The 13,042-nt window shown below is 36.1% G+C and overlaps 2 protein-coding genes across 4 annotated transcripts; both read left to right on the top strand.

Annotated features, from left to right (window-relative positions):
* The first annotated feature begins 378 nt into the window (after positions 1-378).
* Positions 379-2,836, top strand: LOC145011091 (ACT domain-containing protein ACR9-like). The gene is made up of 6 exons (XM_078969720.1): positions 379-842; positions 1,091-1,309; positions 1,389-1,494; positions 1,574-1,925; positions 2,003-2,287; positions 2,531-2,836. The coding sequence occupies exons 1-6, from the start codon at positions 689-691 to the stop codon at positions 2,675-2,677; spliced, it is 1,263 nt and encodes a 420-aa protein (XP_078825846.1). The 5' UTR covers positions 379-688; the 3' UTR covers positions 2,678-2,836.
* A 1,084-nt stretch (positions 2,837-3,920) lies between these two features.
* On the top strand, positions 3,921-9,154 carry LOC145008286 (uncharacterized). 3 transcript variants are annotated; one of them, XR_013663339.1, is made up of 5 exons: positions 3,921-4,034; positions 4,668-8,299; positions 8,377-8,520; positions 8,731-8,855; positions 8,957-9,154. XR_013663339.1 is itself a non-coding variant. In XM_078966910.1 (3 exons), exon 2 carries the CDS (start codon positions 4,820-4,822, stop codon positions 8,264-8,266), a length of 3,447 nt encoding a protein of 1,148 aa, XP_078823036.1. In that variant the 5' UTR covers positions 3,921-4,034; positions 4,668-4,819; the 3' UTR covers positions 8,267-8,299; positions 8,377-8,686. The 3 variants fall into 3 exon arrangements, 1 of the variants encoding a protein (XP_078823036.1); XR_013663340.1 differs by having other exon boundaries at positions 8,751-8,855; XM_078966910.1 differs by lacking the exons at positions 8,731-8,855; positions 8,957-9,154 and having other exon boundaries at positions 8,377-8,686.
* The last annotated feature ends 3,888 nt before the right edge of the window (positions 9,155-13,042 follow it).

A 13,042-nucleotide genomic window follows, 5' to 3' on the forward strand; every position in this document is an offset into this window, starting at 1 on the left:
GTAGTATTTATAGACAAGTTCAACCATAAAGCCTTCAAATGAGAAGTCTTCCACCTTCTCAAAGACCTTCGATACCGAATAAGGAAAAACCTTCTAAATCAACATTTCATAGAGAATTTTGCACCCCAACAATAATAAAACAAATTATAAAAAGAATAACAATAGACAAAAACCGATTTAAAAACAATATGGATGTGATATATCAATTTCTTTTTAAAATTGAATTGAAGTTGCAAATTTGTACAAACCATACCGACCATTGCTTTAATTTACTCTTGATAAAATTTAAAAAAACATAAATACTAGTATTATACAAATATGTAACTTTCGTTGATAAAAATAAAATAAATTTAACAATAATATTACGTGGGCAAAACATACGTATCCACAAATTCGTGACCCTCAACGGGCGAAGATAGGCTGCCGCCGTTCGAGCCCATCGTTTACATACCCCGTTTTTTTCTTTTCAATTTCCATTTAATGCAGATACAGAAGAAGACGGGGGTCGGAGAGCGGGAGAGAGCTCAGGGAGCCACAGGAAGGGGGGAAATCATGGCAATTCTCGCTATAAATCATGCCGGTAACACCCACTCTCCTCCTACGGCGGATCCCTTTTAGTCTCCGGCGACGTTAAATCGGAGGAGTAACCAATTTATAATATTAATATACACACGCATCGAGGGCCAGAATGGGGATGTCGTGGGAAGACGTGGTATTGATTGAGGAAAGTAAGAATTCCGGCCACCCAACCGTAGTGACGGTGAACTGCCCGGACAAGGCCGGACTCGGATGCGACCTGTTAAGAATTGTCCTCGAATTCGGACTGTATGTTACCCGTGGAGGTCAGCAATATCTCTTCGATAAGTTCATCGATTCTATTCTAGTATTCTACTGCTATTTTCGTCTTTAGGTGTTAAGATCTAGGTTCCTATTCAAATTCAATGCTAAATTTCACATCTACATATGAATCTTATAAACTAAATCCATAATTATTACGGATCGTACAAAATTAGGTGAAAGAGATAAATATGCAATTACATAAATACACTTGATGTCGATGATGAATGTTTCATTTGCTTTCTGCCACTAGATTTCTCTACCGATGGAAAATGGTGTTACGTAATTTTGTGGGTTGTCCCACGCCCAATCTCACTAAAAATCGATTGGGAGAGCTTGAAGAAACGTCTCGTATCTTGTTGTCCATCGTTTTTACCTGCATTTTACATCGATCAGTTCTCCGGTAGCTCAAAATCACCTCCACTCTACCTGTTGAAGGTTTTCTCGTTGGATCGAAAAGGGTTAATACACGGTTAGTACTTCAAATTTCAATCTATTTTCTCCCTGCTTGAATCTTCACCATCTTCTCATCCAAATTATAATCACTGTAGATGTCACAAAACTCCTATGCGAGCTTGAACTAACAATTCAACGATTAAAAGTGATGACAACACCAGATGGAAAAGTTGTGGATCTCTTTTTCATCACAGACAGCGTGTAAGTCCTTTTCTTCTTTTTGATTACAGTATACACTCATCGATATACCAAACTACTAATTTGTAATGATTCTCAATAGGAACTTATTGCACACAAAATTTGGACGTGAAGAAACATGTGAACACCTTAGTGTTGTGTTAGGAGAGTGTTGCATTAGCTGTGAACTTGAATTAGCGGGACCCGAATATGAATGTCAACAAGGGCTTTCCTCTATTCCTGAAACAATTGCAGAAAAATTATTCAGCTGTGAGTTTTCATCCATGGAAGATGGTTCACAAGCAATTATCTCTGATACATCAAGAATCAAGAAAGCTAGTGTAGTGATTGATAATTTATTGAGCCCAGTGCATTCCTTGCTTCAAATCCAATGCCATGATCAAAAAGGCCTCATCTATGACATTTTAAGAATTTCCAAAGATTGTGGTATCCAGGTATTGCTTTAATTTTACTAATCCATCATTTTTTATTCCATTCCAATTTTCCATAATAACTTTAAGTTCATATTCAGATTGCATATGGAAGAGTCTCTCCTAGTGTTAATGGAAACCGAAGTTTGGATTTATTTATCCAAAATGAAAATGGGAAAAAGATTGTTGATCATGAAAACCAAGTGGCTTTATGTTCCCGTTTAAAGGAGGAGATGTTACATCCATTAAGAGTCATCATCACCAACCGGGGCCCGGATACACAGCTTTTGGTTGCTAATCCCGTTGAGATATCCGGGAAGGGAAGACCTCGTGTTGTATATGATGTCACTTTGGCATTAAAAACACTCGATATATGCATCTTCTCAGTAAGTAGTTTCAAATCTCATTTCCACCACAAAAAGAAACCTTAATGATTTATGATTGAGTCAATGTCTGAATGTCGGACCGAGTCAGACCTAGCCTCTTATCAGAGTCAGTTAGAGGTGTATCACAGTCTGAATATAACCGAGTCAGAGTCAGAGTCATACTAGACCCAGTAAGAGGCATATCAAACAACCCCTGAAATATAGCTTATGAGATTAAATATGCTTTTGCATTGTTGTGTGTAGGCTGAGATTGGAAGACATTCGACATTAGATCGCGAGTGGGAAGTGTACAAATTCCTGTTGGATGAGAATCAAGGATTTTCTCTAACAAGCAAACAAGCCAAACAAAATATTGTTGATAAAGTTAGAAGAACCCTCATGGGATGGTAAAAATTAATTGTGTTTTGTTTTTTAAATCAAGAACATTGTGGTAGCATGTTTACTAATTTTAGTGTTTTTTTTTTGGTATTTAATTATTTATGTAAACAGTTGGTAGCAATAATAAGTATTTATGTTCTTGGAAGTATCAAGAACATTGTGTTGGTTCCATTTCAATGTATCAGATTTAGCTTTCTCGGTTTTGTACTTATCAAAATTCTATAGTTTTAAGTGGGATTTAGTTATGACTTGAAAATAAATGAAATTGAAAAATAAATTATCAGTTTATCACAATATGAAAAGGAAAGGAACACGTTCTTAAAAGATGTTTATCATGTAATTTAAGCTTACAAAATGACATTCTTGTTTGATAAGATTTAAAAACTTCTTTAGAGATTTTGGAAGGTATTCTCATGCTATTCAATTATTTATGTTGACAAACATTCATTTTGAGCTTATTTTGAATTAATTGGTCATGATTGATGAATCGTTTGCAACTAATTAATTATAATGTTTTTAGGTATTTCATCGGTTGTTTTGGTAAAAATTTGCCAACTTACATGATATGCTGGTGATTATTATTATTATTATTATAATTTTTATCCTAAACTTGAAAGTATTGAATCGTGGTAACTTTAATCTGGCTAATACTAAACAACAAATAATTAGATACTAAGTATCCCCAATTAGAATTGGATAACTAAATGATTAACAGTGAGCTCTTTTAGCGGCAAGAAATAACATCGAAAATCCTTGCTGTCATTATCAAACCTTAAACACAGATTGTTTTATCTCAAACTCCGAACATATCATTTTAGAATAGTTTGTAGGTGTATATTTTTTATTTTTTTTATTTTTTATTTTATTTGTGTTTCTCTCATCAAAAAACACTTTAAAATAGTGAAAATAATTCTTGATATGGCCTTGTGTTAAGTTCAATAATTAGGGTTCGAACAATTCAATTGCAAATTTGACTTTGTAAGGCAAATTATTTTATATTTAAGTTTTTTGAAATTGAATTTTGTATTTTATGACATTTTATCATATGCTTTGCATGCAGAATAAAAAAGATACACATAAACTTAGAAAGAACATGTTGGTTCAAATAAGATGATTTAAGACGTTAGTGCGATTGATAATTATCGAACTCTTTGATTGAATAGAATTGGATTACAAGTGTAGGGACTCAAATGTAAATTAATAAATATTATGGACTACAATGCACATAACCCTTTCTACTTACTAGTCTACCAGTAGCTCGTCCGTCCACTTCGATTATTATCCCCAATTCTTTCAAATATTAGGGTTTCCGCTTTCCACCTGGCCCTTCAATTTCAGTCGAAATTTACGTAAGAAACGACAGATCAAGGTTAGTTAATGATCACCTCAACAACATGATTACAATATTATGTCACGCGTTTTTATTTGATAAAAACGTCTGTCACTGTGCCCACTCGTTCGTTCCCATTGATTTACTTGTGAGCTGAATCTAAACTTTTGTTCTCGTTTTTTGAGTTGAACTTTTCAATATATCAACCCGTTAAATGACAATAGATTTGGATTCTGATACCATTTAACGTCAACATTTCACTTAGCTTGCGTTATTTTTCTTTGTAAGAATTAATGCAGTCACTAAAGATTGCTTGCCATTTCTGAACTGGAAAATAGTCGATTAAACCTGAAATAAGAAATTTACCTCCTGATTTAAATGATGCGAGCATTTGGTTTACTGATCTAATTGCATTCTCTTTGAGGAAGAAAATTTCTGCAAAAAGTGTGTTGTATTAGAGATCTAGATCACCATCTTTCTCTTTTTAGCACTTACATCTCTTCCTTGAGTTACAATTTACAACAATCTGTTTTTGTGTCAGTATATCCAGTTCCATTTTGAGAACCAACTCCTTAGTTGATTTCTGATTTGATGATTACTCGCTGCTTGGATTCTCCTCTGCTATATTATAGTTTCCTGAACATTTTACATTTAACTACTTTTGGTGCCCAGTGTCCAATATGGAGCCGAGACAGATGCAGAAGTCCTGGTTTATCCAAGTGGTTCAGAAGCAGAGGCGAATCTTCGTACCATGATACACCTAAGTTTTGTCTGAACGGTTTGAATATTTCACCTTGTTCTCTCGTTCTTTCTAAAATTCAGTCATGGTGAAATCCAAGAAAGCATCTTCTCCCCATTCTGCAGTAACCTCAATGCCTTCTTCCCAAGAAGTTGCACTTCGTGTGGCTTCTTGCAATCTTCGGGCAGACCTTTGCCTGGAGACGTTTGACCCTACTCTCCATATAATGATTGAGTTTTTAAAGAGTCATCCTATTCATAAACCCTTAACTAAATCAGTCAAGTTTCCTTTAAGCATCATTCATATGGCATACTGCACTGCTGTTTATAACTCTAAGGAAGAGTACATTGAGTTCAACATCAGTAAAGATCACACTACGAAACTCTGTAAGGCTGAGTTCCTGAAAGCCATTGGCCTTCCAGAGAGCAAGGAAAAAAAGACGTTATATGAACCCACAAACGAAGAACTCTTTGATGTATTTGATCAAATGGGTTATTTACCTCCAAGGCTTGAAATGACCCCAAACTTCAAGAAAGGTAAGCTTCCAGCCATGTGGCAATTTCTGGTGCACATCATTTTGCGATGCCTTACAGGAAAGACTGGAGGAACTGACACACTAAGTAGGGTTTTACTTGTCTTTCTTTTTGGTCTTTACACTGGGAAAGAAGTGGACTTTGGAACCACTATCTGGAAGGATTTTGCTAGTTATGTGTTTCCAAAGAAGAAGGATATTCCCTGTGCAAGGTTTTGGGCACTTGCACTCCAAAGGGGTTACAAGAAGCTGAAGTTCCCATTACCTGAAGGAGACGAGATGTTCTCTCCTCGCGCCTTATCAAGGTATGCTATCCCAGATCAATCTGAATTTGGGAAGGTTGCTCGTCTTCCCGAAGCAATGCTTCAGTTTATTGAAAAGAATTCCAAAGTTCTCATCAGACATATAAAGGAAACGGGTCCTCCAGAACCTGAACGCCCTACCCAATCCTCACAACATACTCCCAGTCCTACAAAACAAAAGAAAAATGCCTTGAAAGTAAAGAAGACTACTGGTAAAAGAAAAGGCGAGGCCATTCCTGCCCCTCAAGCCAAAAGAAAACCCCCAAAATCCATCCCAACCTCTCAAAAGGTGAATGATGTTGAAAAAAGATCTACCGTTGGGTCACAATCTCCCATCTCTTCATCCTCTCAAGAAGATAACGTCTCACAAAAACATTGGGATATAACACATACACAACCCCTTTACTCTCACAATGACAATGGGGGTGTTGAAAAAAGTCAAGATCATCCCCCAGGGACACACTCACATATCAAAGATCAAGGACCCCGAGGAAGACCAGCACACCGATCCTTGCAAAATGGGGGCTTTGGAGCAGCTAATGGTGAGGCAGAGGTGAGAACATCAGAGAATGAGAGTGTAAGGCAAACACGAGAGCAGAGTGAAAGAAAAATGTTAAGTGAGGCTGAGTCAAAGAAAGAAAAGGAGCGAAAGGAATTAGTGAGAATGTTGTGGGAGGAGCAACAAAAGAGGGAGGAGGAAGAGTGGGCCCGGACTTCTGCCAAACTTCTTGAGCAGGCCATGTCTTTGGGGGCCTTTACAAATACTGGTGAGGAATATGCTGAAGACATGGAAGAGGAGTTAATGTTCACTATGGATGATGGACTCATCCAAGACTCTGAATCACCATCCATCACAGAGCCAGTCAAACCTTGTAACTCTAAAGTATTCTTGGGAACTTCGGACACAGAAAGTGAACATATTGAGGAAGTTCCCAATGGAGAGATCAACACTCTTCCTACTAAATGGAAGAAGAAGAAGTCCAAATCTATCTCCAGGGTGGGATATAATTCCCTCAACCAGAAGCTATCTGAGGTTCTAGAGGCTGTGAAGAATATCCCTCAATCTGAGGAGGAATTTGTCAGCAAGGAAGAGTTTGGGGAAATGCAAAAGATTGTGACATCTTTAGCTCAGAGTGTTCCTAATCTTGAGGCAAGGGAAGAGACTCTTTGGGAATCAATTGTAAACTCTACTGTGGATGCTTTGAGGGACATGGAGCAGAAGAGGAATGCTGACACTTTTAAATATTTAGATCAAATGGATGAGATGGAGAAAACAGTGAAGGAAATTCAACAGTCGTATGATGACCTCACCAACACCATGGGCCACCAACATGGAGATGAGATTGTCCGTATAAGTGAGCAGCTCTGTGACTATCGCAACAAAAATATAATTCTTCAGGCTGTTTTGGTTAAAGTAATGCAGTTTGCACAGCAACTGCCAAGACCCTGCAACGTAAGATTTGATGAAGTCCACTTTGCCATGCAGAAAGTTCAAAATTCTGTGGATATACTTCCAAAGACTCTATGCAATGATGAGCTAAGCAAACAGGTTCAACAATCGTTCTTAAAAGTGTTTGAGCTTATAGAGGACTTAAAAGGTTCAAGGGTCGAGGATGAAGCTGGATTTTCCTCAACAAAATGGGGAGAAGATAATAACGTGGTGATAACAGAAACTTCTGAGGAAACACATCCTCCTCCTCCTCCTCAGATAGATGAGGTATCCAAACCTCGACCACCTTCAAAGATCACAATTCCTGAAACGAGTCTTTTGAAGACCTTTCCAGTGTCTGAGGAAGAGAAGAAGCAAACGGAGTTGGAACATGAACTCCTTGCCAAGCAGATACCTGAGGATCAGCAACATGCTTTATCCCCTTTGGTCTATGTTATCAGACAATTGAGGGATAATGAGCTTGTGCCCAAACAAACTACGGCTCCTCACTCCTCCGATGAATATCAGTGGGATATACCCATGTCTCCATATGCACGCTATTATTCAGTTTTCCCACCACTACATCCACACCTCTCAAGGGAAATGCAAATCCCAATTGAGCTGAACCGACTAGAGGAGTTTTTCAAGGCTCATGCTCAGCCCCCAAAAGATGTATGGTCTCTCCGGAGGATCATAAGAGTTGTGGGATGTAAGAAGAAGTCTTTTCAGAAGGAAGACTACTTCAGTTTCGAAGTGATGCGAAGCGATAACAAAAAATATTTCTTCTCTGAAGCCGATTTTCCTAACCTCAATCCTAACGACTTATACGTGATTGCCAAACACTTCCAGACCAAACTCCTCACTCATCAACCTTCCCGATTTCCCTTTCTCCAAATCCAGAGATTTCTAAGGTCTCTGACCTATGATCTTGGCAGCATTGATGCAGAACGGTTTGATAGCTTTGTGGATAATCCACCCGAAGAGATGAACCAATATCTTGAAGGAATTGAAAACAGACATCGAGGACCTACCGAGGATCCTGAACTGGGGATAATCTTCTCTAATGAAAAGGATAGTCCGAGGCTCTTTTTTAGATTAAAACAGAAGCATCGATGCACAACAGAGTTCCTTGAAAAGATGATAAATCTTACCTTAAGGTCCAATGCCTCTGCAGCTTTAAAGGTGAAGATCATTGAAGAACTAGAGTGGTGGGTAGCAGTTCGTAAGTGGATCAAGAGAGCAACAGACCTCGTGAAAAACAAGATCTGAACATGAATGTCTTTTTTGCATTGAAAACTCTCGGTAAGTAATTTAATTATATATATTATTAATTATATAGGTTATGAGATCAAATCAGTTTCTGACATTGTTGTGTGTAGGCTTGCTGAGATCGGAAGATATTGAACATGATATCGTGAGTTGGAAGTGTACAACAGATTCATGTTGATGAAGTTTGAAGAAGAGTGGTGAAATATGAAAGCTTCCCAAAAAACCACAACATTATGTTCTTCTCACAAATTACTGTGAGTATCAAAAATTCCCAAGAAATCACAACCCTTAGATATAATTATATTCATAGCCCTTTAAATTAAGTATTTTCAAAGTTATCGTTAAGTGTACTGTTTTTCTTGGAAGTTCATATCTGTACTTTTCAAAGCTGATTGTGAAGTCATATAAAAGTTGATGCTACATGTTTATTTGGGTTGTGAATTGTGATATACTGATATTGATAGGTATGGATGTAATTGATAAGGAAAAACTGCAAAGGATCATCATGTTTTGAAAATGAGGAAAGTCGCAGGTTGCAATCAAGAAGATGAAGAGAAATGTATTATGTATGAAATTGCACGAAGTTAAGGTATTTTATGTTTCTTTTTCATTAATATTTAATTCTGCTGTTTTCTCAAATTAATATAAAACAAAACATAATTAAAAGCTAATTCCCTGTTTTCCTCATAGTCCCTGTGGAAATTTGAATCATCTCAACATCATAAAGCTCAAGGAGATTCTCAGGGAATTCTTCATATTTGAATCCATGGTATTCTTTATATATTTATAATTAAAACTATGATGATTAAAAAATATTTTATCTTGAATCTTGTATTAAGATCCAGCATTCTTGTTTTTATAGTAGTCACGTATCAAGCTACGTCGTAATTTTTTTTTTTTTTTTTTTTTCTATATTTAATTTTTGTGTTTCTCTCGATAAAAACCCAATCAATGTGCTTCCCCAACCATATTATCACATGTAGATATTTTTATAGTATTTTTTTTGACTGCATGGAAGAAATATTGATCGAATTGAAGGAAATACAAACCTTACTTTAAAAAACAAAATCACACCAGTTCTCTCTTCTATCCATATAAAAAAACATCAAAACTCTCAATTTTACAACAAAGGGATCCCTCATGAAAAACACCATCATGCCCTAACGCACTAGTTTATGATATTTTCTAAACCGAATCACAACAATATTACCCACGTATCCAATCGCCTCCACATTAATATGTTTTAACCCCATGGGGTACACAATTTACTTGCCAACATAAAATAATTTCCAAATCCCCTGGGAATCCCAATCCCTATAAAATGACCTTTCACCCTATCCCATCCTCAAGTGTCAACCATATCGTCACCTCTACTTCAAACACAATATAGTGAAGATGTGATGGTACATTGGTACTTGAAACACTAATGGAACAACCGGATGGTAGGGGAAAATAGAAATTAAGATAAAAAATCGAAAGCGAACCGGAATGGTCAGCTCATCCTAGAAAGTGATCTCCAAAAGAGGAGGCGTTGGCAACCGCCAACATTGACTCTAATGAGGATTAAAAAGAGGGGAAAGCCAAAAGCAGATAAATTTATCGGAACACCCTTGAAAAAAAATTCTATGAAGTCATGGAAACCGAACATATTGATTGGAACATCAAATGAGTACAAAGTGGAAAATTTTGAACTAAACATGTCAGTTTTATAGCATCCACAACCATTTATCGTTGAGTTGAAAAAGAGCGGATAAAATAACAACGTGATCATCAAGGCTCAAGAGGAAAAGCAATATGTTGTCTTTTTTGCAAATAGAACCATGCGATATCATATTTTCATTTATAAATTAATTTTAATTATTTTAACATATATAAGTTCAATAAGAAAAATGAAAAGTGTGGACATGTGATAATGTAAGCTTTGAAAATTGGTGCGTGCTAAGGAGAGGTTGAGATATGAGGATGGAATGCATGTATATCTATAGCATAATTACCTAATACTACATAAAGCGACATGACATCACTTAGATAATTGTTGAGGCGTACTTGGTGTGTAAGTAGATTTTTTTATATTGTTTTTTTTTATTTGATTGTTATTTTTATATGTGCAATGTTTTTTATTACTGAAATAATGGAATATTTCTTTTTTATTATATTAAATATTATATAGATATTAAATTATAACTTAATATTATATTTACAATTAGATTAAAAATATGTTCCATAAAAAACAGTACTTTTACTCTATTGGACAAATTTTCTTTTCCTTTTTTTTCCTGCTCGGATGCTTCTCGGTTCTTCTCCACCGCTTTATCTCCCCTTCGACTTATCCATAACACTATTTTTTTCATCTGCCCACTGCAACATCATTACCCTCTAGTATTTCGATCCTCTGATCCTCCTAATTCTTCACTTCTGGAAATGAATTTATCTCCAAAAAAGCAGCGATCAATCCGGCAACGACCCTCACTGTTCTTTCTCCAAACTTTTTCTTTTACTTTGTTTTAACTTTGATTTCGTCGGTGTTGCCCCCACTGATTGACGAAGTCGATGCTCACCAAACGTCTATTTGGGTTGTGTTCAATCAATTGGAAGGAAAATGGCCAACGCTTGACTTCTCGCCGCCGATTATGGTTGTGCATCCTCCTACATCAACCAGATATGGTTTTAAGTAAGAAGCCCTCTCTATCTCCCACATCTTACTCCTCCCACTGCCTCTATGATAATTTTCACCGTGTGCGCCGAGTCAGATGCCAGAGAAGAGAAAGAAGTTGAACGATACATGTGGGACAGAGTCATTCCGATGCCAGTACGACTCCGCTGTAACTACTCTAGCACCGACGCTGACATATCTGGTATCTTTTACACACCCTTCATCTATTTTTTAAGTAACCGTGTGACCTTATTTATATGTTTGCCTCCATTTATTGAGGTGCAAAGCCGATAGCCTCGATCTTACTTGCTTCCATGAAAACCAACCAACTCCATTAGACCTTGTTTGTGTTCGTGGCTAGGCAAGAGAATACCATCGCTCTACCCTCTTCGATCGCAACCAAATCACATTTCCAAAACTTATTTGTAATTATCTACAAGTGGAATTCGATCCTATTTAATGTCTACAAGATGATGACACTGATTCCACCACCAATACTCCTCCGGTACAAATTTCCTTTTTCTTTTAGTAAGTTTTAACATAATTCAATGTTTTCATAGGATTTTGATTTAGAGAAATTTCTTCTACAACATCACTACCACGTTACCAGCATTCCATGGTATCACCACGACCGTCCGACGTCGTCAAAAACGTTGTAATTACCATCTTTATGTAATTTTCTAAGCTCTATGTGTCATAATATATTTTTTTTTAAAATAGACCGGCGTTCGGAAGTTCAATTACTTTATGACTAAAATGGAAATGTAGCAACTTCACATAGTCGTCATTGTAGTGTTCAAACGCGACGTGAAAAGGTAGTATGATAAATTGATAATGAAACTCTATCTTTTATTTGAATTTTAATATATTTGTTTTGAATATTATTGTGGAATGACCAATAATTATAACTCCAAATGATAGAATAAAGAAGTTGGAGCAAGGTGCAAGAAGATTAGCTAAACCAATGAATTATGTTGAAGCTGCAATTGTAGAGTATTTGTATAGTATGAAAATTGGGGATTATTACTTTTTGGAGCTCAATCCATGTTTACAAGTGAAAATATTTAATTCTTAAATAGTGAATAAATGTTTACATCAAGGAGTTATCAAAGATTTAATGATACACATATACCCTTTTAGGGAATTTCTACATTTTTTTAGGTTGACCATCCTGTTACCGAGTGGATAGCAGAAATTAATCTACATGCTACACACGTTGCAGTTGGTTGAATTCAATACAGTTATATTTGGTTGTTTTTGTGAGTACGTGAAAGACCCCAACTTTCGTATTTATGAAAGACCCAAACTTTCATACTATTTCAAAAGATTTCTTAAGTTACTTCATCAAAACATACTACATGCATATTTATAAAACAATATTTTATATATTGATAAAGTGATTACAAAGGATTGGATACAAACCGACTAAGTTTTATTATATTTCATGTCTACCCAGGAATCTACTATTCATATACATACATGAACATTAAAAATACAGAGAAATATTATTAACTATTCTAAATCTTTCAGCAGTATAAAGCTATATTGGAATACTCATCACTTGCAATTGTTAAATATTGAGAGGAATAAGCGATAACGCTTAGTGAATTCAATAAATAGATACAATATAATCTTATGCCTTACATATACCAATATGACAGAAGCAGAAGGGAACAAGAAGACATATGTGAAATCATGTGATAAGCGTTCATATCAATCAAAGACTTTATTCAAATATATACTTTTCAATGAGACATAACGATTTCAGTACTTGATATGCATCAATAAAGCTTTGACCCAAATGGCACAGAAGACATATAATTTCTGATTATCAATTTGATAGATTTCAGGTTTTCACACACCGTTTAGCATTTCAGTAGATTTCAGGTTTTCACGCCCTGTTTAATCATTTCGGTAGATTTCAGGTTTTCACGCATTGTTTAACCATTTGCTAATACCATAGAATAGAGTTCAATTCCCTTACAGAGTCATGCTCTACATGGTCGGAGGCTACATACCATTTCTATCTAACTTTCTGCCAATGCCATAGAATAAAAGTCATTCTCTTACGGAGACATGTTCTACATAGCCAGAGGATACGTACCAGTACCAATGTGAATCTA

The sequence above is a fragment of the Lactuca saligna genome, chromosome 8 (assembly GCF_052625555.1).
Source record: "Lactuca saligna cultivar CGN05327 chromosome 8, ASM5262555v1, whole genome shotgun sequence".
Taxonomy (NCBI): domain Eukaryota; kingdom Viridiplantae; phylum Streptophyta; class Magnoliopsida; order Asterales; family Asteraceae; genus Lactuca; species Lactuca saligna.

Excerpts from the sequence above, each read along its gene's own strand:
- LOC145011091 (XM_078969720.1), top strand. The coding sequence starts at position 689 with ATGGGGATGTCGTGGGAAGACGTGGTATTGATTGAGGAAAGTAAGAAT. Across the intron at positions 1,310-1,388 it reads TCGAAAAGGGTTAATACACG|ATGTCACAAAACTCCTATGC; the intron begins GTTAGTACTTCA and ends TAATCACTGTAG. Across the intron at positions 2,288-2,530 it reads TCGATATATGCATCTTCTCA|GCTGAGATTGGAAGACATTC; the intron begins GTAAGTAGTTTC and ends TGTTGTGTGTAG.
- LOC145008286 (XM_078966910.1), top strand. The coding sequence starts at position 4,820 with ATGGTGAAATCCAAGAAAGCATCTTCTCCCCATTCTGCAGTAACCTCA.